Source organism: Lissotriton vulgaris, chromosome 6 (assembly GCF_964263255.1).
Source record: "Lissotriton vulgaris chromosome 6, aLisVul1.2, whole genome shotgun sequence".
NCBI classification, from domain to species: Eukaryota; Metazoa; Chordata; class Amphibia; order Caudata; family Salamandridae; genus Lissotriton; species Lissotriton vulgaris.
This window is the reverse complement of record NC_141694.1, coordinates 175,236,930-175,261,830: the sequence shown is the minus strand read 5'-3', so window position 1 is coordinate 175,261,830 and position 24,901 is coordinate 175,236,930. Positions and strand designations below refer to the sequence as shown.

At 44.8% G+C, this 24,901-nt stretch overlaps 1 protein-coding gene across 1 annotated transcript in view; it reads right to left on the bottom strand.

Moving 5' to 3' along the window:
- LOC147706975 (cysteine-rich venom protein-like) overlaps nucleotides 1-24,901 on the bottom strand; it is an 88,931-nt gene that overhangs the window by 52,257 nt on the left and 11,773 nt on the right. The window contains exons 3-6 of the mRNA XM_086925611.1: nucleotides 24,385-24,504; nucleotides 15,338-15,457; nucleotides 4,943-5,062; nucleotides 158-248 (exon numbers count right to left, since the gene is read on the bottom strand). Of these exons, the coding sequence (XP_086781737.1) occupies nucleotides 158-248; nucleotides 4,943-5,062; nucleotides 15,338-15,457; nucleotides 24,385-24,504 (451 nt within the window). The remainder of the gene's footprint in view (nucleotides 1-157; nucleotides 249-4,942; nucleotides 5,063-15,337; nucleotides 15,458-24,384; nucleotides 24,505-24,901) is intronic.

Here is a 24,901-nt window from a genome sequence, read left to right as displayed (position 1 = left end):
CAATGGCCCTCAGCACCTTGAAACCATAAGGGGTGATGTGTTTGCGCTTTACAAATATGGATTACTGTATTGAAAATCAAATTGTGGCATGGGTCACATTGTCGGTGTCAACAAAGAGCCAGATTAGACACTGTAATAGAAAAGTTGCTTAATTTACCTTTAATCACTCTCTTATCACTCGTGCTGTGTTCCTGTTCGCAGCCACTCGCCCAGCGTGCAGCAGTTTTTGCTGCTTCAGGATTCCATTTCTAAAGTAACCAGATATATAACAAATATAACTTTTGAGCTAAAGACAGAACTGTGCAAACCAACAGAACTGTGCAACCAAAGACAGTCATTCGCGTGTAATTATTTTTACAAGTTTAGTCCCACATTTATGAAAGGTGCTTAATTTAACAGTGCCAATTTCCTCAGTAGTGGTAGAATATTTATGTGGGTCACGGTTGTCAAATATAGCCGTATAACAAAACATTTTTACCTGGCATTGGTAGGGTAGTGTTTTCTCCAAACACCTTTTTACACCATATGATAGAAGTTGATAATGTGTGACAAGGATGTTTCTGCACATTTCGGATATGCACTCCTAACATTTGTTGCTGGGTTCATGTCAACTAGTGCAACATGTTTATTTGGGATTTACTTTCCAGTGTAATTTTTGCTTTTTGTTGTTTGTTGTTTTTATTTGTGGGGAAAGTTGTAATGTTTTTGCTAGCATAGTATTTTTCACAAGAATGATACCCTTCCAGTACAAAAACAATGCTAGTTGTTGCAATGTGGTGCAAAGGTGCACAAATGGTTGTGTGAAAGTGCTAGTGAGGAGAGCAGACCTTCTTTCTCCCTTTCAATCAATGCAGCACTGTATGACTAATGTGTAAATCTGCCCCTTGCTGCATTTCATGTGGTTGTGCTGGTAATGTGGTCTGGCTTTCGCCCTGCTGTCTTTTTGGGTTGCATTATTGCAATGGGATTTTCTTTTCGTTGTACTGCAGTTTTTTGTTGCTATCGGTTTTGACTGTTTTATGTGATGGGCTATGCTATTTTAATTCTGGTGCTATATTGTCAGTCAAACATTTACTTTATTTGGTTAATCATAACCATAAAGCATACATATACAAAAAAGACTTCCATAAAAATAGTAACAAGTTAAAAGTTCATTTAAATAAAATGTGTCTTATTGTTCGTTGATTTAACCACTTTGTCTCAGGCCTTATCTATGGTCTGTTTCTGCTTTTTGAATCTCAGACTCTACAAAATTCATAAATTTTACCCCACGGCATGCTAAAATGTTTGAACCTCCTCCCAACCAGCTAATCACAGCTTGCCTGCAAGTGCGAATCTGTAGCATGTTAAAAATTGGTTTCAATAAAATTTTTCTCTTTTCTTTTAAGGGAACACATGTACACAGGAGATGACACAGTGTCTCACTGTGATAATCACATAGTCTGCATCTTTGTCCCTGATATGCGGCCTTCCAAGATGGGATCAAGTCTTTGGAGGAGTGGTCACCCATTCTGAAGGCCATGTATTTTCTTTTTAAAGATAGCCTAAAGTGCGCCGTGAGGTACAGTTGTGGTTTTAAACATTTGTACGAATTTAGGATAGTCCATGCGTGTCGTCGTTTGGCCAGGGTCTTTTTATCTTCAACCAAAGAGAGGGCTTTTGTGTTTAGCTTGCAGATCTTTTTAAAGGCGGCTTCTTCTGGTGGGTTCTTCCAGATCTCCGCCATTTTGAGGGTTTCCAATGATGCTCGCAGGTCGTAGCCCCATGAATTAGGTTCCTGTTGGTCGTATTGTTTTTTGATTTCTCGCCAACATAAATTATTTAAGGATCCTGTCTCTGCCATTCTCAGTTTCCAGCACCACTTAACTAGTGCTGCTTTCCTTTGGTATATTTGATTTTGCAAACCAAATTCCAGCCTGATTTGTGCCGGGGCCGTTCCTTTGTGTAGGAGAAACACAGATTTATATATTTTTGTCTGTAGTGTATTTAAAATGTCTGATTCTTTTCCGTGCCATATTTCCAGTCCGTATGAGAGAGTGGGTAGAACTTGAGCTGCCATTACTTTTAGTAGGTGGTCGTATGAAGGGCATTGCAATTTCTTTTGGAGAACTTTGTACGCAAAGCTCAGTGATTGTGCTTTTGCCGTGATTATTCTTTTTTGAGTTGACAGTGACATGTTTTTGCTTATTGTGACCCCTAGATATTTATACGATTTTACTTCCTCTATGTGTCTGCCATTAGTGAACCACTTAAAAGAACTTTTACTGGCGCCCGCCAATCTCACCACTTTTGTTTTTTTGATGTTTAGTTCAAGTCCTTCTCTCTCAAAATAATCTGTTAATTCCACTATTGATCTTTGTAGGCCTATTGGTGTTTGACTTAGGATTACAATGTCGTCCGCATATTGGAGGAATTGAATGCTTTAGTTGGCCAATTTGGGCGGGTGTCCATTCACGTTCTTAAGTTGATCTTTCAAATCGGCCAAGTATATGTTAAAAAGGGTTGGGGAGAGCACGCAGCCCTGTTTAAGGCCGTTGGTTATTTTTTGTTCTGCCGATATTCTTCTTCCATCTCCCAATTTTACTTTTGCCCATGTTCCGCTGTATTGTGCCATTATTGTTTCCAATAATACTTTCGGAAGACCCAACTGTTCCAGTTTTTTCCATAGGCGACTTCTGGGCACTCGGTCGAAAGCGGATTTCAAGTCTATATAGCAGGCTATTAATCCGGTCTTCCTTTTCACTGCGCCTTCGATTAATAGTGACAGAGCGGACAGATTGGTTAAACAGCCCATGCCTTCTCTGAAACCGGTTTGGAATATGGGTATTATTTTGTTGTCCTTTGTCCATTGTCGTAGAAGGGACAGAATACAAGATGAAAACAGCTTTGCCTCCACGTCGATTAGAGCTATTAATCTGTAGTTCCCTGGTTCCATTCTACATCCACCTTTGTATATTGGATGGAAGATGTTTCCTTGCCAGGACGGTGGGATCTTTTTTTCTTTGTGAATGTAATTAAATAAAGGTGTTAGGTATGTTGCCCAGAAGTCGGTGTCATATTTGAATAAGGCGTTTGGAATTCCGTTCGGCCCAGCTGCTCCTTCCGCTATATTATTGTGTTGTGTTTAGTTACTTACTTTTGGTATGTCAATTAATTATGTTATATCTCCATTCACAAGTTGCACTTTGAAAGTCCCTGTGACTAACAGCGATTTATCACTCTCTAAATAATTAAAATAACACTGCTCCAGTTCTTTAACCACTTAATACACCATTGAGCCCAAACCTGTGGCCACCACCAGAGCTTACATTTGGTGCTACGGCCCTTTGAATCAAATATGCAGCATTTTACACTCAGCAGGTTCATTATAAAACTGAAAAGTGGGCTGCAGGCTCGTTTTTTTACAATACTACCTTACCCGTCGCGCGTTGCTGCGATCTCCGAAGAAAGGAAATTCAAGGAAACTCGTTATGATAACATTCAATTTACATTGTGTAATTTTTATTGAAACGTATTCATTTTAATATGGAAAACATTTCAAAGTGTCGTTTTAATTCTATTTACTTATTCGATGCTTGTGGATACACGATTGTTTGTTTTTCCGTCTGGTGCATAAATCACTATTCAAAAGATTATGAGGGCCCTGGGGGGCCGATGTTTAAAAAATTGTTATGCCAGAAACCTTCGCAGGAGTGTACTCAACAACTTCCCAAAGTTTCCTGGCGATTGGATGAATGGTGTTTTAATTCTAATTATTTATTAGAGTTCTTGTGGATACACGATTTTTTGTTTTTCCGCCTGGTGCGTACATCAGTATTTGAAAGATTATGAGGGTCCTGGGGGCCGATATTTAAAACATTTTTATGCCAGAAACCTTACCGGGAGTCTACTCAACAACTTCCCAAAGTTTCCTGGCGATCGGATGAATAGTGTTTTAATTCTATTTATTTATTCGAGTGCTTGTGGATACACGATTTTTTGTTTTTCTGTCAGGTGTGTACATCAGTATTCGAAAGATTATGAGGACCCTGGGGGGCCGATATTTAAAAATAATTATGCCAGAAACTTTCGGGGGAGTGTACTCAACAACTTCCCAGTGTATCATGGCGATTGGATGAATGGTGTAGTAATGCATAAATGACAAACAGACAGACAGACAGACATACAATCGTTTTTACATATCTATATATATATATATTCATACATATTTTCAAAGTTGTGAAGCACACATTTTTGCTACCTTGCACATCTCTTGATTAACATTTGTGACATTAGGATAGTATGTAGATGTAATGAAAGGCCCCAGGCCTAACTCTCCCATGTTTCTTTAGCTGCCATGTCACTTTCTCCTGATTTTGCCTCATTTTTTTCTTTCTCCCCTCCCCCACATTTTTGAGGACTTTTCCTACTTTTCCCTCGTTTTCATTTGCTTTATCAGTCCTTACACCCATTTTTCTGAGCAATTTTCATGCTTTTGCCTCATTTTTTCCTGCTGTCTCCTTGCTTTACCCCATTTTTCTGGGTGGTTTTCCTGCTTTTGCCTCATATTTTCCTGCTTTTTTCTTCCGTTACCCCTTTTATCTAAGTGCTTTCTCCTGATTTTGCCTCGTTTTTATCTCATTTCTCCTTCCTCTCCTCCTTTGTCTGAGTATTTTCTCCTGCTTTTGCCTGTTTTTTTGCTTTTTTTGCCTTCCTCCCGCCCTATTTTGTTAGTGCTTTCTCCTACGTTGGCCTCATTTTTCACTGCTTTCTCCACGAAGCAGCTAGCAACTTCAGCGCCTTGAGACCCTCACGGGTGATTTACCACACTTTATAAAATCCTGATTTATTGATTGGTAATAAGAAAATATGTGAAATACAAATGAAACAATGAATTTGTTCACACAATACTTCCACTTGCAGCAAGGTAGCTTATACTATATACGTGAGATTGTTTTCGTACCATTTTTAGCATGTTACTGGCCGGGGGGTCCACAGCTCTTCTAAAGGCATTATGCACGTCAACGATTAACTCCTGGACAGTTGTATTTTCAGTTGAAACCACAGAAAACGGTTTGCCGACCTGGAACAACAACAATGGTATTCAAATGTCTGACCTTCTCTTGAAGAGTGCAGCATGAATGCTTCTGCTTGGCTCAGTTTCAAAAGATTAAGGCATTCATTAAAATAATCTGCTATAACCGGGCTACAAGATATCTTTATGTGTGTGGCAACATATTCTTTCTGAATATATAATCATATCAACCTGTTTAGAGCGAAGCAATTAATCAAATTCCTCTGGTTACAGCCCATAATTACTAGTTTTCTGGAATCTTTCTCAGAACACGTAATTCATGCAGACACTGATGATGAACAGAAATTTTACTGCTGGAGAAAAGTGCAAAAATGGGGAAATCAAACACGGGCATTAATGTGCTAACTGTCGACTACTGAGCATGTGAAAAGGTGATTTTCACTGACTTGCCTCTTGGTTCTTTCATTGTGACAGAGCCCTCTTAGAACAGCTAAGTCTAATTACTAGCATTTCCAAAAGACAGCACTAGATCTCATTGTGCACCCATTGAAACTACGATTTTTTATTTTTTATATTTTTCCAGGGCTATGAGTTAATACAAACCACACATCAATATGTCATTCCAGTTTGTAGATGTACCGAAAAAATGTGGAAATATCAGATTCGCTCTTTATTTTTTTGGATTTATAAAAGGGGCAAACATAATTCCCAGCACACTAAGAAAATGCTGCCCTGAAAGCCTGTGTTCCTGCAAAATCAAACATGATTGGGTTTTTCTAGCAAACGTAGTGGGCACAAACAATAATGTAATATTAGTGCAGATCACAAAATTTGGGACCATATAAAAAGTATAAAAACTACAGTAATCTATTGTTGCAAGTTAGATCCCTTTTGCTTTCACTGGCTGGTTGATAGCAAACACTGAACATGACATTTGCTAGAATTTTAGCAATATTTTCCAAAATGCAGTAATTTCCTCCAGTTCCATCTATAGAAACATGACCCAACCAATGTATGAGCCCAAGGCTGTCCTCTGTCTCTGATGAGAGTGGGGCATCAGATTTCTTTCGGTTTTCTTTCAGGTTACCTACAGGAGATAAACTGATTTAAGCTACCTTGCTTTTACTTTCTGGTATCACAAACGGACTTTATTGAAACATACCACAATCACATACTTTTAACAGCTACACATCCTAAGTTTTCGTTCATTGTGTGCCAGGCTACCATAACTCAGATTTGGTGGCCTAGAGATTGGACTGAATGTGACCTTTGTCATGTGACAATTGACATTGGGCTATAAACAACAAATCAAATTTCATAATTCGCCCCCCCCCGCCGTCCCTCGCCTGTCCTCCATTTTCGTGCCCTAAATTAGCATAGATATCCAGCTTCTGAGTGGCGGTCGGTTCCTTAGAATCTCGCTAGATAAGCTCTCGTATCTGTAAGGGGTGCTCTCCCATCTAGTAATTTCCACCACAATGGGTGGGGGGCGGTGTATGTTGGTGAGCGGTTTTAACAATATACCCTATGCACACAACAAACGAGTAGGAAAGGTGTGTCAATGTAGACACATGTATGTTACAAAGCAAAGCTAACGTAAAATACACAAGGATTTCTTGTTTGGTGTGTCAACAGTTCGGCTCTTTTAATTTCTCAAGCAAGCCAGCCGACACGTGTTCCGTCGCATAAGGAATAGTCTTTCCGCGACTCCTCAGGGCTGGGAAAGATACAAAGGACAACGATGGAACATATAACATGATGTATATACTTTGCTGTTCATTGCAACCAGTCACTTATAGAAACTGTAGTTAGTGGAGAACCCAAAACGAGAAAAGACCATTTTTTTCATTGTGAAACATTGACAGTGCACGAGGAATTTGTATGGTTAAGCTTGTGAAAACGTTTTGTGAAGGAGAGGATATAGAAGGTGAGAGAGTGGGTGGGATTTTGTAAAGGAGACATATGATGAAAAAGGAACGGAAAAGTGACATGGTCACGCAGGTTCTATGTTGATCTAATTGAATAAGGTGTGACAAAACGATTCTAAAACATGCTAGTGCTCTATGTGAGATAAAGCTAACTATATGGAAAGGATAAACTTCTACATAAGTCATACCTGCATGGGAAATAAATGCAAATGGGTAGTCTGTAAGAGAGGGAGGAAGAGGAGAATAATGGAATGAAAAATGGGTAGGTGAAAGGAACAAGGTAAAGAGATGAAGGTAGAATGGAGCTCACCACTTCGCCGGTGGAAATTCCGACCCCGCAGGGCCCGAGACTCTAGTGATGAAGTTCCAGTTGGGTGTGAAATACAGAGGGGACGAGAAGACAAAGAATAAGAAGGTATGAACCTCCTATACTGTATTAAAGTAAATAGGGGTTGTAGGGGTACTATGCTATTCTTAGAACAAGCGTGGGTAAAAGTGATAGGAAGAGAGTAATCTCACCAGACAGAATTAAACCTTGATGTGAGATCCTAGATGTCTTCACTCACTTGAAGTGTTACGTCTGCGATGAGCCCGTTATGGCTCATTAGTGTACAAACGCTGTAGAGGTAAACAAACTCAAAGTACGAGTTCATAAGAGAAGAACCCGAGCAAGGTCTATCATTTAGTAATAGAACAATAAAAATTATCAGTAAGAATTACCAGTGCGCGTCTTCAAAAAGCAACAAGCCCCGCAGGATATGTGAAGATACAATAGGGGAGCGGATAACTCCTCACGTGGATGCCATCTGAAATACAGAGAGACGTGCTGGTGAGCGGGCCATTACTCATCTCCTCCCTGCTCGCTAGCATCTTGAGTCAGTATGAGGGTCGGTGCCTCATGGCGTGAGGTCCTCTTCCTTCTGGGTGTTTTAAGCTGTCCACCAGTGCTTCCTACACTCGGGCTCTACCTAGCGAGCCGATGCCTCTCATTGCCTTCCACACTTGCAGCTCTCCTTCATATCCTGTCCATTACTCAAATGCTTTCTTCCATGTTATGACGGAGGGCCCTTCTGGTGCTTTCCAGTTTAAAGTGATTTCCCGTTTAGCCAATATGTACACCACATCCTGGAACCTACTTATTGCCCATGGTATGAGGAACCAGCTCAGCAGGCAGATTAGTGTGCTGTGCACATATGTAGAGCGCTGCTTTCTCCTTTATCTCACTTACTGTTAGAAGCACCATCTTTCTCTTGGGCGTCAGCAGCATTTCTTTCTTCTGAACCGATTTACCCATTTTTTGCTCTGTGTGGTGCTCAGAGGAAAGGGCCAGAGCTGTCAACCCACTTATAGTGCTGTGGCGTGGTTGTCAAGGTCTTCAGATTGACACCGCCTCTTTTAGCCTGCTTGAGTAGGCCACCGGGCAACCCGGGTTCAACACTCACTGTCGGTATGCGCTCTTGGTGGGTTCACCAGAACCAGCTGTCTATTGGTCTTTCCAGGGGTGGTCCTCTGTCCCACTCCTGCTCAGTCTGTAGCACATAGGTGCGGGGGAAGGGATTCTGCTACCTCCTTGACAATCCCCCGGGATGCCGGGTCCCAATTAATTAGTAATGATGCTCCGCAGGGCGCTCCCTGCTTGCTGCGTGGCCACTGGGAGGCCAGTGGGGTCAGCGGCAGAGGACCACTCTGCTCTCTCCCTGGCCAATATTCATGTTTGTGTGAGTTGCAGCGGCAGCTGAGCTGTCTCCGGTCATCTTCTCCCACGCAGTCCCCAGGACAGAAATCTCCCAGTCAGCTGGTGAGACCCTCAAATAGCTAACAGTTCCTTCTGGTCCCTGCCCTTTGACATGCACTAGTGCTAATCCAGGGTTTACAGCCCTAGAGGCATTGGCCAGTCCTCACTGTGGGGCTGCACCAGGGTTGCTCCTCTTTGGGACTGGTTGGGCCTACTGCTTCTAGCTCTGTGAATGGTTAATGGGTGGGAGGGCAGGCAGGGAGACTGGAGTCGGGAACCAGGATGAGAGTCTCTTCACGAGGGGGTTCCAGCCTATCAGCCAGGTGAACTACTGCGCCCCTCTCAGCTTCGCGGCTTCCCCCGACTTACCTCTGAGCCTCAAGTGTGCAGTCTACCGCAGTCCCCTTCCTCCACACTGGGCAGCTCCTTGGTCATGTCTCTCAGGGTCTGGAGAAGTGGTCTCTTCCCTCGTGGGTATTGCCACCCTCGTCTCTTCTGCTTTAATTGCATGGCCTCTGCAGAATTTCGTTCTGTGCCCTGCATCGCAAAATGCGATGCAGGGTGCGCTACGAAATTCATTTTACGAATTTATTTGTATACTTACCTGCAATCATCCATATTCCGGTGTTTATCACCTCCCTCCCTGCCCCTCCCCCGCCCTGCCTGTCTGCCCCACCGGAACTCCCTCCACGGGTCCTGGCTGTCCCAAAACATATACTTCTTAGCCCAAAACCCTACAAAACCCACAACTCACGAATAAAAGTTAAAACAACAAAATCTATTACAACAATTAACAAAATTATCAAATAAATATTATTTATTAAAAACGAAATATGAATTCTCATTTCCTAGTTGTTAATGATAATGTTAAGGATGGTTTTGTATAGCGCTCAGATACTCCAAGGAGTGCCCCGGCGCTTAGACCTAATACGAACAAAGGACAAAAGTAAAAAGGGGAAAAGAGAACTACTGCACAAACAACCAAGATTTCAAGTCCTTAATAAAGGCCAACAGGTTAGGATTCCTGCGCAGGGTGACCGGCAGTGTATTCCACAGCTGAGGGGCTAGGCGCCGAAATGACCGGCCGCCAATCCGAGCTCTTCCTATGGCCAGGACCGAGGCCAGAGCCAAAGACTCTGATCTCAGTGATCTGGCAGGTTGGTAAAAAGCCAGCCTTTTTTTAATGTATTTAGCTCCGGTCATATGAAGGGCTTTAACCCCTTCCACGCTCATGACGAGCTGGGCTCGTCATGGCGTAGCCTCCTCGCACGCTGATGCCGAGCCCAGCTCGTCATGAAGCATGGGATTTTTAAAATCCCAGCATAGGAGAAGAATTCTCTGAGCGCGGATGCGGTTAAAAGCCAGAGTAAGGGCTTTAAAAGCGATACGATCCTGGATGGGCAACCATTGCAAGGTCTGCCAGAGCTCAGAAGCTCTGGCGCGCCGATGGATTCCGAAGATGGCACACGCCGCTGAGTTCTGCACTACCTGCAGACGTTGGAAAAGGTATTCTGGAAGACCCAAATACAGGATGTTTGTGTAGTCCAGATGCGACCCAATAAGCGCCTGCACAGTGATCTTTCTATGTGCAGATGTCAAGAGTGGAAGGAATTCGCGCAGCATCTTGAGCAAACCAAAACACCTCCCGGTTAGGCCAAGAATCTGGGGTTTTATCGTTAGATCCTTGTCTATTTTTATCCCAAGGTTCTTGGCCGTCGTAGTGGCAGCCAAAGGTGGAAACATCTTCTCAGGCCACCAAGGTTGCCAGATGGGATCCGAGCGACAACCAAAGAAAAGCACCTCTGACTTATCAGAGTTACACTTGAGGCTGTGTAGATGGACCAGTTAAACACAGCCCCCAGGCAACCTCTGATACTCTCCCCATCGAACTCAGCCCCTTTCCCACAAGTGAAAAGGAGTTGCGTGTCATCGGCGTATGACAGGATCTGGGCTCCAAAGGACTCCGCCAGTACCGCCAGAGGGTCATAAAGATGTTAAACAGGGTCGGGCTCAATATCGACCCCTGCGGGACCCCGACCTCCAGTGGCGGCACTGCGGCAGAGAAAGGAGGAGCCCAGACCGTCTGACTCCGGCCAGTCAGGAAGGAGCGGAACCAGCTGAGCACCGTCCCCCCCACACCGATCTCCGTGAGTCTTACTAGGAGACCCTCATGGGGGACGGTGTCAAATGCTGCTGATAGATCTAACATAACCAACATGGCTTTACCTCCAGAGTCCAACACCTCCTTGATGATTTCAGTAACTTCCAGCAACGCCGTCTTGGTACTCAAGTTAGCCCGAAAACCGGACTGCGAGCTGTGGAGAAGATTATTAGTCTCCAAGAAGTTAGAGAGAGAAAACTGTACATGTTTCTCCACTACTTTATCAAGAGCGGGTAGAAGAGAAATCGGCCTATAGTTGGCATACTCCCCCGGGTCCAGATTGGGCTTCTTAAGCAGTGGGATGACAAGTGCCTGCTTCAAGACTGATGGAACCACCCCCGTGCTGAGAGACAGATTCAGCACCAGGTTGATGACAGGATTCAGCACTACCGCCATTCTGACCAACACTTTAGCTGGGCAAGGGTCCACAGGGGAGCCGGACTTTAGTTTGGACAAAATGTCCAGAGAAACAGCAGTGGAGAGTAAAGGGAATTCAGAGAAGGTATGGGCCAAATCTCTTGGCGGATCCAGGGCCGTACTGACGCAGGGGGGTGCCACTGCCCCACACGCCAGAAAGGAGGCCTGGGTGGACTTGATTTTTTTCGTAAAGAAATTAGCCAAGGAAGTTACCCAAGACTTCGAATGAAGACAGGGTGGAATACTGGATTTAGAAGAAGTAAATTCCCTAACTATTGGAAACATCTCCTTACTGGTGTTGGCAGCTGCCTCAATTATTTTAGAGAAGTAGGCTTTCTTCACAGACAAAATGTCACGATGATAGCTTTTAATGGCCGCCCTATATGTCTCCTTAGCCAAGGAATTAAACTGGCGCCACCAGGCTCTCTCTTCCACCTTACATTGCCGCACGCCAGTACCAACGAGTCAGAGAACCAGGGGGCCGAGGATCGGCTAACAGATTTACGTGGAAGCATTATGGGAGCCAATTCCTCTAATCTATCCGTGAGCCACGTCTGCAGAGAGTCCAAGTCCCTCTCCAGATTGCCAGACAACGCACACGGGTGGCGTACACAAGCCTCGGCGATCATCTCAACGGAAACGGGATGAAAGGCCCGCGGGGCCTGGCAGAACCGACTAGAGATGCTACTCCCTGGCTTGCTGCTGCCCCAGATATAAAAGTTGATTAAAAAATTATCAGACCAGAGCACAGGTGTAGGGGAGACAATATCGACCGGAATGGTGGAGAACACTTGGTCGAGTGTATGGCCTTTATTATGCGTGGAAACAGAGAGGTAAGGAACAAGCCCAAGGGGGAGAGTAACTTCCCGGACCTTGATAGAATCCACATCCGTCCCAACATCCATATGGATATTAAAATCCCCCAGTACTATGCAATGTTCGGCCTTCAGACACAGTGACAACCCCACGGCTTGCAGCTCTTCAAAGAAAGAGCCAGTGGGCCCTGGAGGTCTGTAAAGCAAAAGGCCAGTGCATGACTGGTGAGGGGGCAAGGCTATAGAGAAAGCAAGGGTCTCACAGCCCGAAATGACATCGATAGACATGATGGAACAAGTGACAGTTCTCTTTACCACAATCGCAACTCCCCCACCCCTGCCTGTGACCCTATCCTGCCTGAAAATCACATAGTTGGGCGGGATCGCAGTAGAAATATCAGGGTTAGAGCCTTCCCCGAGCCATGTCTCGGTTAGAAAGAGGCCCAGCGGTTCCTTAGTCACCAGAAGCTCATGAATATCCAGGGCATGTTTACACAGCGATCTGGTGTTTAGCAGCAAGAAGGAATACCTAATGGGCGGGGGACAAAGAGCCGAAACAGGGGCTGTCCCCGGAAGCCATCCACAGCCCAGGCAGCGCCTCTTGCCGTTAGGCCACCCCGGGCTGTGTCTGGCCTCTTTATTGAATGGGTGCTAATATAACACTGACTACAAAATTAAAGAAAGGGTAAATAATCTGGATCAAAAAAGCCATTCCGTTGGGCTACCAAGACTGGGAAATTATTGTTCCCTATAGATACATTATAACTGGCAATCCATCAAAAATATATACACTTTAAACTAATTTTGAAAAGGATACTAGCTCTTGCACCATTTGTGGCTGTGGGAAAATGTAAGTCTACATCTAGCTGTAAATCTGCGAATGGTGACTAGGTTAAAGAGGTACAGCTATGTGAGTAAACATGGATTTTTATATTTACCTTTGTGAAGAAGAAACAAATTATCTTTTTCTTTGGCAAATATAGTGATTTTGTCTATTCCTTTTAACTTATCATATAAGACCACAATTTCCCCCTATCCATAAAATACACTCTAATTAAAAGAACGAGGTTGTGGCTGTCTTTATAAATATGATGACATTATTATATAGAAACCAAAGTATATCAGTGTTATTTGTAACAGAGTAAAACAGGTGATAATGACTCAAGGTCTCAATATTGATATCCCAGATCTCATAACCAAATTAGAGAGGCCACTTTGAATAATCCTGTAACAGAGTAAAACAGGTGATAATGACTCAATGTCTCAATATTGATATCGCAGATCTCATAACCAAATTAGAGAGGCCACTTTGAATAATCCTATTGTAGTCTTCTGAGAACAAGACCATTGCAACCTGCACACAGGTGCATTGAATTCTTGGCCCCTCGTTCGACAGGAAACTCCGGTTCAGCGAGAGTGCGCTAAGCTCCAGTACGGTTCTTCTCACGCTAGAAAGCAATTTCTCACAGACCATAAATCTCTCTTGCAGGATGTGTCAGAAGTTCACTTGGAAAACCTGCATTCATCAGAAGCGATAGAGCTCTCTGGCGCGGATAACATCTGTTCTGCATAGTCAGCCCCCTATCTCCTGACATCAGGGGCGAGACATTTCCCTTCAGTCCTATGCAGACCGAGTAACAATGCCGAACCTTGACATTCACACAAACGCGCAGAACGTACTCTAAACACCCAGCATTGGCATGTCGGGCAGGGACTTCTAGTTTAGAGCAGCGGCACAATGGCACTTGCCACCGCTGTCTGTCAGCCTAAAACTCAGTCAGAAATGTGTCAAAACGTATTTCTTTTATTTTTACTGACCGAAAATTGAGTGTTCTTGCGTTTTGGAGTTAGGCTGCTTGCTGATACATATCTATGAGCGTTGCCATGACGACTGGAGGAGCTGGAGCTGTCGGTGAAGGCAGGGGAGAGTTGCCCCATACCCCACGACCGTACAAGAAACTCTCAGGTACTGTGGGTTCTGTTCCTATGGTGAATGGGTAGCACAAGTTCATTGGTAGGGTTCCACAATTGTACCTGCTGCTAAAATGAATGTGCTTTCAGTGCTTAGTTTGTAAAGAATAAGTTCCAGGGCCCTCGCGGGAAGCCACTGCAGCTTGCACCACACATTGTCCCAGTCAGCGCTGCCAATGCCACTATCGACACAAAGGCTAACCATCCCTCTCCTACAAGTGTGACAGTTCAGACCACTCTAGGCCCCGCCCCCCAAAGCCATAAGAATGGCGTGTGTGGTAGGAATTTGTCAAGCAGCGAAAAGATGGTTTATTTGATAGGATGACTGCCCTGTCACCAGCAGCTATGTAATGCTAATTCCTTTAAGAAAACTGCTCATGACAGTTACCTTCATGCAAATGACGCCTACTCAACAGGTGCTGAGTAGTGATGAGGAGGCACAGGCCGACAGCGGAAATGTATTGGGCAGTCTAGACAAGCTGATCCTAACCTGGGACCTGCAGGAACTTAGCAGTCTGCGATGCCTACTTAGGGAGGGTGCGACTGTTTAGAAAATTGAATAATATTAATGGATGTCTTAAGTATATGTAAAGAAAAAAAAACACATTTGGGAATTTTTAAAATGACTTGTGCATATAAAGGACTTTGAAATTGGAGTCTAAAATGTAACTTGGTAGTCTTATCTTTAGGTGTGGGTGCAGTGAGCAAACAGAATCTAGCATGGACGATTAGTAGCCTCAATTGAAGCAAAATAGAGCATCCATTAGGAGCAAAAAGGCAAAATGAAATTATAGATTCTAGCAGTTTACTTCATCTTTTAGAAATAAAACTCAATTTAGAAAATCACAACCACTCCTTTAAAGTTACATCTTCGACGTTCGCATTTTTTTTTGGTTATGAATAAAGTAAAATAATTCACAATTTGTGTATTTATTTGATATATGTTTTTTTCTACATTTTTGTGTATTGTTTTGTGGTTTACATTGTAGAAATTGCTAATGCGGGGGTCCCCATCCTGCAGTAGTGATTGACTGAGAGCCCTCCTCAGTCAAAAGGTTAAGAACCATTGGTCTAGACTACCTGGTGCTAGATGGAGATATCAGACAACCCATTTTGTGCAATGATTGCCTTCAAATTACATAATTTGCCTATCAAATAAAAAAGCTTACTTTACTAGATATGCTGGAGCAAACATTATTAATGCATTGAATTCAAATGATTCCCTAAATCCTACAAATATAAATAAGGTGACACTTTCAAACTTTGCAAACATAATTACAGAACCAATATATTTACCATTTTCAAAATGTTTTCCAAAGGTATCGTTGCTGGCCTTCCATTGGAGCTTACTACACGAATATCTGATCTTTCAATGATTTCATTGTCTGAAATTGATGAACGTTCGACCACATCATTCTGTCAAAATAAAGATATGCTTTTAACTTTTTTGTATATTTACAAAACGTTGATGCCAATCTGCCTTAACACACCAATATTAATATTAATAAAAACTTTGTTTTTACATAGTGCTTCCTGGGGCATTTTCGTAGATTTTTCTAAGGCCCTTGACACAAAAGATGCCACCATCACCCAAAGGAATGGTGGATTTTATCTACCTCCAAGCGAGTAAAGACTGCCATGACCTTCCCGGGGTTTGACTTCTAAAGATTACCACAAATGTCAGAGAGAGGCATTCCACTCGTTGCTTGCCTACGTTATTCTAAGACTTATAAATTACATTTCCAGAGGGCAGGGTCTCCGAAAACCCCCCAAAGCTTTTATTTTAATGTATTGTGGTAATTCTGTGCAGAGGGGCAGGGAACCCCATAATTGAGCTTCTGGTTTATTAATTCTGAGTGACACAAAGGAAAAGGAACATTTTTATTCCACTCTCAAATCTGTTACCATAGTGAAGACTGCTAAAGGCCTGGGTGAAAGTATCATAAAAGTATTGCAGATCTTTGTACCTAAAGCAGCCCTGGTAAAAATGCTCAAAGCAGCCCCTCTCTTCGTCTCTTCACACAATCTCACTCTTCCAACCGCTCTCTCTTTCGTTTTTTTTTCTCTCTGTTCTCTCTGATCTCCCTCCCTATTCGTCTCTCTCGGTTGTAGCCTCCTCGTTCCTGCTACAGTTCACTTCCTAGAGCTTCGTGGAAATGACAAAGGCCCCAGGAGTGGGCCTGCACTTTCAAAACCGACCACCAGGGGCTCCAGCACCTCGAGGAAATGCCAGGTGAAATAAAAGGCCTGTCTGACTGCGATTATGAAAGAGTATATTAATCGTCTTTCACTCTAATGAGTTGTTTTTCGAATGTATACACGTCAAAAATGATCAATTTGCCATTTGTCCATTTTGTGTATAAGTAATAGATCTAAGCGAATTCTTTGTATGAGATCTATGAATTAAATACATACAGCCTGATTCATCAAGCCGAAATCGGCTCGCAAAGGGCTAGATTCTGAGAATCTGGCCCTTTGCGAGCTCTAGTTTTGCATTTGGGATTCATCATCCCAAATGCAAAAATCGGTAATAGCGATGTCGCAATTTTGCGAAGAATTACATTTAAGGAATCTCTATTTGAGATTCCTTAAATACAATTCATCATCCATTAAAAAATTGCGAATTCGCAATTTCGGCCCGCTATTTACCGCGAGGTCAAACCTCGTGGTAAATAGCGAAAACTTAGAAAAATGCTTTTAAAAGCATTTTTCTAAGTTGCATGTTGCACACACACATGTCCTTTGGACATGTGTGTGCGCAACACCTGTTTCAATTTGCATTTAAGGGGTGCTACAGAGTGTCCTTTGGACACCCCTGGCATCCTTTAAATCGCTATCTTATTTGCGATTAGCTAATTGCTAATCGCAAATAAAGATTGTGTAGGAATCGCTAATCTTTTTGCGATTCCTACATGAATCCCTTTTTGCTAGTCAGTAATAGCGATTCCTTATGAATCGCTATTATAGACTCGCAAAACGGGTCTATGATGAATCAGGCTGATAGTGACATGAAAGTGGGATCTGAGAGATGATTGGATGGAATCTACTTACAAGCATTGATAAATGCAATAGGTTTTGGCTATCAGCCTATTTCATATACATATTGCAGGACGTATTGATGCATTTGTATATGTTCAGAAACAGAGATGTGTAATGGAATAGTCTGAATGCTCGCACTTGAAGGGGTGTGATGTTTAGTAGTTGTGTTGTTACTATCATTGGCAGCATGGCACGTGCAATGTGTAGTGCAATCTCAGTGGCCTCCTGACGACGAGCGCCCTGATACTTATTTTTTTCACAAATGAAGCACTGACCTAGAGTACCGACAATGTCACGACAATGTAGGAGCAGGGCTTGCAGAAATGATTGTGTTGTTGTATAAATATATTAGGCGTGCTGATTTGTGCTTCTGGAACCACATTGAATAAGTGCTGACATGTAAACTGAACAACTTAGGGCCGATTATGATCGCGGATAATCCGTATCCGCCGGGCCGGCGGAAGTCACCGCCGGCCCGGAGGATGTGGATTAACCGCTGCGGACTGGAAAAAGACCCCCGTCAGATTAGGATGGCTGGGGGATATTTTTTTGCCCCGCAGCTTTTCTGCCGCGGTCGCCTTCCGACCGCGGTGGAAAAGCTCTGAAATGGCTGGCGGTGTCTATCAGACACCGCCAGGCATATTAGGATGGCGGCGGTCCTATGTCTTTCCACGGCGGCATTTCCGCCGTGGAAAGGCATACGGTCTTTTCTTTGGGGGCCCGTTGCGGGCCCCCAGGGGTGACGTGGGTGTGGGGGGTGCACATGGGGGGTACCTATGGCACCACCCTGCCTTTGCACGCACGAAGCGGCAGGCACCACGCGGTGCCTGCCACTTCGTGAATGCAAAGGTAAACATGCACTTTTTAACCTTGCGGCGGTTGCTGCTTGAAGCAGCATCCGCCGCAATGTTAAATGTAGGGGATGTAACCACCAGGGTGGCGGTCACATCGTAATTTGAATGGAGAGACCGCGGCTAACCATGCGGACGGTCCCTCTTCCTCGGTCCGCCATCCTAATGACCCCCTTAGTAAGTAAGCGTAAGACCATAAAAACATTAGCTCTTGTGTGTTTTAGCTCTCTTTTGCATGCCTAAGACAGACATGTATATATTAGGCAGTTGTGCCAAAAGAGAACACAACTATAACTTTACATCTGAACATGTAAATCATAGCCATGCGTATGTTGGTGACTGTCTCTAATCGTGATAAAAATAAATTTCCAGCACCATATTTGAACTTTACCTAAAATACTATTGTGTTAAGTATTTTCATATTGTGAACGTGAGTGGGGTTTCACTAAAGTACAAATCTTGAAAATTAAAAAAATGGAGGTGGAATCTAAAAAAAGTGGTATTTGTACAAGCTGCAGCTTTGACAGACTCACATGCCACAGCACAACTTCGCATATCACGCCTCCTGCCGGTCATGACGTTTACATTGGGTTACAATTAAAGACTGGAGTAGCGAGGGTGTTTTATGGGGACTTGGCTAAAGAGATGTCATATTAGGGGAGGATAACGATATCTCAGTCATCCATATTTCCCTTTGTTGTTCTAATTCTATTTGCTTCGAATGATGAGAAATTCATTCACTGTTTACATGATTCATTGACGCTCATTGTCAGCATTATTAATGTCTCTCTTAAAGAACCCCTCCCAGGCCTGCGAGTTCACTCTCCCTTACCATTTGATGGCTGCATTTGCCACACCCATTTTTCCTCACACATTTCGAAAGACACAAGGTTATGATGTAAAAAGGGCGAAGTTGTATTGCATAGTACATAAAGCATGAATCAACATTTCACAACGTTCATGGTTAATCATTTGTGACCCATGGTTTGTCATTACTTGCATTTCTTGGTGATAAAGTCCCACTCATTCTGTTTCTTTCTAGCCAACAGCATAATTCCTGAGCAGTGGTCCGTTTCGCAGGCATTCCAGTGTTTCTGGATTCTACAGACCTCATGGGCGGCCATTAGGCCTGACCCGGGCTGCAAGTGCCTTTCCACCTGGCCTGTACTTTTGCTGACCACTCGCCTGCTCCATCGTGCCCCTGCGGTGAGGCATCCCATGGGCACTGGCTGGCCAGCCCTACAATTCTGGCTGTCTTTGTGTGCTGTCACCTGCTCACCTGTGCCCCTGCCATGAGGCATCCCAAGGGCACTGTTTGTGCACCTCTTCTATCTAACTTACTCTTTTCATGGGTACCTTTCTGTGCTGCCTCCACTACGTTGCCAGCCGTTCTCCGATCGGTGGCAGCTCCCCCTTCCCTCTGCTCCTTTAGGAAAACCCCAATTGCTCCAAAACCCCAACTATATTCAACAGGAATATATCAATTCCCAAACAATCAGATGTACCCCATCCTCGGTGTGGTATCCCTGTCCTCTAAGGTTGATCAGCCCACGTCTCACGAAGTCCCAGCCATTTGCCCACATATTTTTGTCATCATAATGTTGAGCTTCCGTCTTGACTTGTCCACCGCCCCTGGTTCGTTGGCCACACCAGCTCTGCCGAGTGTATCATTCTTGCCAGGGCAGCCATTCCAAAGGTGATGGCACTCAACAACTCCCTCCTCTCTATGCTCGGCAGGTTGTTCCCTCCCAAATGTACGACAACTGCATCTGTGCCCTTTCTACCCTGTAATTCTCTCTGGATAACTGGGTGAAGCAGCTCGCCCTTCATGCCCAGTTGCCCAATCCATTTTCCCTCTGTGTTTCTCAGCCATATTCCTTGAAAGTCCTTGCATGCTGCTGCCCATTGTTGCGCCCGTGTGACGTATGAATGCCCCATGATCCACACCATGCACTGATCCCCCATTGGACCGTCTGAGAGCAGGGAGATTTTAGAGACCTGTGAGCTGCATGTATCCATTGTATGCACCCGACGTCCACCGACCCACCGATTTGATCCTCTCAACTCCGAGCACCAACTGGGCCACGGTGGTGGCTGTCCCATTGCGACCCGAGTTCCTTGGACGGGAATCCTGCCTTTTCTAGGGACTTCTGGAGCACCGCCCTGAACTGGAATTGGCTGAGCTATGTGCCATCTAGGTGTCGAAATAGGAGGCCTGTAATATCTGATCACTGCCTCACATACTCTCTCATAATGCAGACCGGGAAGTATGCCTTGTCTTCGAAGCAGTTAATGCATGTCTCATTACCCTTACCAATGTGATCTGTCTGTGACCTTCTTAGGTGAACTATTAAGAACCGGTCCCTTAAGTGTATGTCCCCTGTTTGTGTGCAAGCAAAATCTGGGGATGCCCTGGCCGGTGCCACTAACTCACTAATTCTGCAGGCCCCAAAAAAATGCCAGGGCGAAAGCTGCTCTAAATAGCTGTTCTTCTAGTTAAGATGAGCATATCCCCTCTAGTTCTAGCAGGACTGATTTCAGTACATTAAAGTCAATTGTCATCCTTCTGTCCTGTTGTCTGAGCTGTAACTTCCTCCATCCCTTCATTGCTGATCTTCTGTAGAAGGATCGTGCCGGGTTGTTCCCGGTTGCCAATCTAGCATAGTATGATACTGCATTCAGGTGTGTTTGTGCCCATGCCCTGGATTTACAATCCAGGAATGCCCCTGCCAAGAACCCTTTAACCTCAGCTTGCATGACCCCGCTCAGAGCCCCTGCCCAGGTGATGCTCTGAAGGGTATTCCAGCACTTACGGTATCTGCCTGCAGATTTTGTGGCTAGTGCATTGTCCACTAGTGCTCTCACCTCAAGTCCATGATTTCCCACACTCGCCCAAGCATCGATGTCATGTTCGGTTCGGCTTCTGGCACCAGCTCCCTGTATCTGTCCCAGTGGAAACGAGAGATGGCATCCACTATTGAGTTTTCCATACCCGCAATGTGTCACTCCCTGCTATGTTTGCCCCCAGCTAGAGGTCAACCAGCGCCCTTAAAAACTTCACCACTGCCGGGCGTTTTGCAGAACCCATGTTTATTGCCTGCACCACTGTGTGGTTGTCTGACCACAGTTTGATTTGTTTGCTAGCCTGTTCTTCCAGATTGTGAAAGCCACCATAATTGGGAAGAGTGTGATGTTTTTTATTAGCCCTGTATTATGCCATGCCTCAGGCCAGTGTGCCACTGTCCATATGGTCCCAGGATTGTCCCAAAGCGATGCCTGACAGCGGCATCTGTGAACAGCTTAAGCTGTCCAGATGTCACCTACGGGGCCCTCCACATGAGTGTCCCGTTGAACCCCAAAAGGCAGGCATCCCATTGTTCCAAATCCTCTTTTACCCCGTGTGTGAGGCGGGCCCTGTGGTGCTTTTTTGATAGCCCTTTCGTCAACCATGCCAATCTCCTAGCAAACGGTTGTCCGGTTAGGATCACTTTGTTAGCAAAGTTAAGCTTCCCAAGCAGTTGTTGTATTTCTGTTAATGTCACTTTTATCTTGTACCACAGCTGTCTGATAAGTAGCCGCAGCTCCATCACTTTATCTTTGGGCAACCTGTGCATCCCTTCCATGGTGTCTAACTCGATCCCCAGGAAGGAGAGCCTTGTTGTCGGGCCTTCTGTCCTGGTTGGTCCCACTGGCACCCCTAGTCACTTTGCTAGATCTATGAATTATTGCAGTAGGCCCAGGCATTGCTCCATCCCTGACTGCCCAATTAAAAGGAAGTAATCTAAATAGTGCGAAGTACCACCCTGCCGGATGGCGTATCTCCAATTCCCATTCCAGGAAACTGCGAAAGGCCTCAAACAAGGCACATGAGATTGCACAACCCATAGGTAGGCATTTGCCATAATAGTATGCCCTTTCCAGCTGAAAACCGAGCAGGTGGTATCTGTCGGGGCAGACTGGTAATTGCCGGAAAGCCACTCTATGTCTGTTTTTGCTAGCAGTGTTCCCGGTCTCATCTGTTTAATCTGGTCCACTGCTTTGTCCAGTGATGCATAAGACACTGAGCAGCTAGCTAGGTCCAGCCAGTCATTCCCCGACTCACCCTCTGGGTAGGGTAGGTGGTGTATGAGGCAATATTTTCATGCCTCTTTTTTTGGCACTACCCCTAAAGGGGATATCACCAGGTTCGCTATCAGAGGAACTTGGAAGGGACCCGCTATCCTCTCTAGTATGACTGCTTTCTGCATCTTTTGCCTGGCCACTTCGGGGTTGTCCCTCACAGATTTTAAGTTCTGGCTCATTCTGGTGGCCACTTTTCCTTTGTGGGGAAGGCTGAAACCTGCTGCAAAACCCTAGGCCAATAGTTGGGCATCTTCCAGTTTTGGGTATGTTCAGTAATTCTACCAATCCTTGTACTCTAATGAGGGTGGGTAAGAGTTTCATTGGTTCTTGCTCTTTCCTCCCCTGGGTCCCTGCTCCTTCCCCTCACTGTTTCTTGTTCCTGCTGTCTTCACTATCCTTCTCCCCTCTGGGCTCTTTACAGCGGATGGCCGCATGAGCGCCACTGCAGTTCCCACAACAGTGCAGAAACCTGCAGGACTGTCCCCAGCTGCACTCACCTTTGTCAAATTTCCAGCATGTGGCTGTGTCCTTTCTCGGTTTTCCCCAGATGCACTTTTCTACTTTGTTTTCTGTGTGTTGTTCTCAAATTTAACCCCTGAGGGATAAAAATTGCTTGCCCGTGCTCCTGCCCATTCAGTGGAGGCCACCATGTGACTTGTGAACCCTGCCACATCCTGTTGGTCACATTCTATTACCGGCTATGTCCTCATCTTTTCCCGGAAGCCCTCGTCATAGTGCAGCCCTGCCTCTCCCTGATACTTTTGTTGTGCCTTATGCACTCTCTGTTCATGCAGGAAAAGTGCGGTTGCGTTCTGCAGGAATTTTTCTACAAAAACACACGCCTAAATGCTTGCAGCCAGTTCTCTATGGACCTTTCTACCCAGGGCTTGCGTTTCTCCCTCCCATCCTCCTCCTTCTTGTCCTGTGTTGTAGGATCTAACCTTGCTTTGTGCACCTCTAGAAAAAAATGTCTATGTATTCCTTCCTACATATTCTCTCTTTTACCGCTAGTGGTATTAGAATGGCAAAGCCACTTAACCGTGTAGCGATAGGAGGATCCCCTAGGGATGGGCGAATGTACTCACTTGCGGGTTTGGACCCACCCCCTTCGGCCCCTTCCCTTCCACTGCCTTTTTTGAGCATACCCCCTATTTCCCCCGCCGACCCAGCCAATGGAGGGATCTCCCCCCCAGCGCTCCCCGTAGACTTGCTCCCTGTTTCCTTCCCATTTGTGCTCCCTTCCACTATTTCTGGGGATCCTGTGTCCAATTGGCTGGTCCCCATTCACGCTCTATGCTTCTCCCAGGTGGCATGCCTTCCGACGAGGCACCTGCGCTGAATTGGTGCTGTTGGCCCGGCCATGGCCACCACTGCATGAATGGTGGTATGTGGCTGCCCATCCGCTGAAATGTCATTGGCCCCCATGCCTCCCCCTTGAATCCCCCCTTAGTAGGGCCGGCCCCTGTACTGGTCTGCCAATGGTAGGGAACAACCCTTGTCCCTGTGCTGTGGAGTTAGTTATCCCCAACTGAGTCCTATAGTTGGCAATGTTACCTGGCCCCCCTGCCCCTTTTCACTGTGTACTTTACTCACCATTGTTACTCTTTTCCTCTGTGCTCTCACCTCGCCCGGGGGCAGCCGTCATGGCTACAGGTCCCCCTTCAGATTCACAGATGCTGATGTCCTCTGTCTCCTCGACGTCCACTGCAGATGGCCTTTTGTGTGCAGCGCTTTACCCTTCCCAGCCTGTCTTCTCTTTGGTGCAGCTGCTGAGGCCTCTTTATCCCATGGCCGCTCGGCTTTCGCTTTTTGCGGGGAGATGTTTTTCTTGAAGGGGGCTGCCATCTTTGCTGCATGCCCCTTCCTTTGTAAGTGAGCCACTGTCCTGCTACCCTTTCTTGATTTTTGGGATGCTCCTTCATCAGCCCCATCACCCAATTGGTGATCCGCCCATCTTTTTCCTTTTAGAGTGATCAAGCCCCTGGCAGTGCTCAACACTGCCTCCAAGTCATCATCCAAAATCCACCCACTGCTGAGGGGCAATACTTGCGGTGGTCATATGTCCTTTAAGTACACAGAATTCACACACAACATATATGTGCACTCAAAGACAAATACACAGGCGCTCAGTGTCTCTGCCTACGGCCCAACAAAGCAAACTATGTTTTTAATATATTTACAAATAGCTCAACCTTTCATCATTTTGATGCCCTATCTTTTACATTGTGTTTTTGAGTCCTGATCCATAATGACATCAATGGGAGGAAAGCATAACGGTGCACAATAAGTACAAAATTCTAGGTCTTAAAAAATTAAAGTAGTTCATCTTACCAGTCTCCGACTTTTGATTATGGGTTTTATCACTTGGCTATCATTGTATTTTGTGGTGGAAGCTGCTGCTTTTTGTGTGGCAACACTCTCTGTCGCTGAAGATCCCGGGATGGCATGAGACTGAAAAATAGTTGTTCGATAGGATTGTTACCATGTATTCAATAAGAAATACTTAAATAAACTGCTTTTTCTTTCAAATACACTTTGTAAGGCCCGAAATTAACCATTATTAGCAGATATCTTAAAGAACGATTGGTGAAAGTTTGTTGAACTTTCTTGACTCTATAACAAAGAATAGACCATTTGCGATAACTCTGTTTACCCCTAGCCTGAAATAAATTATGCTCATGTTGTATAGCCAACAGTTTAGGCAAGGACGAAATATATATAATCTTGGTAACTATATACAAAATGCTAATTCAAATGCTCTCTATTAAGATAAATTTAAAAAAAAGTAGGTGAAGGGGTGGCTGCAGGATAAGAACTTTCCAGTTGTACTTCGGTGTCATTTGTAGGT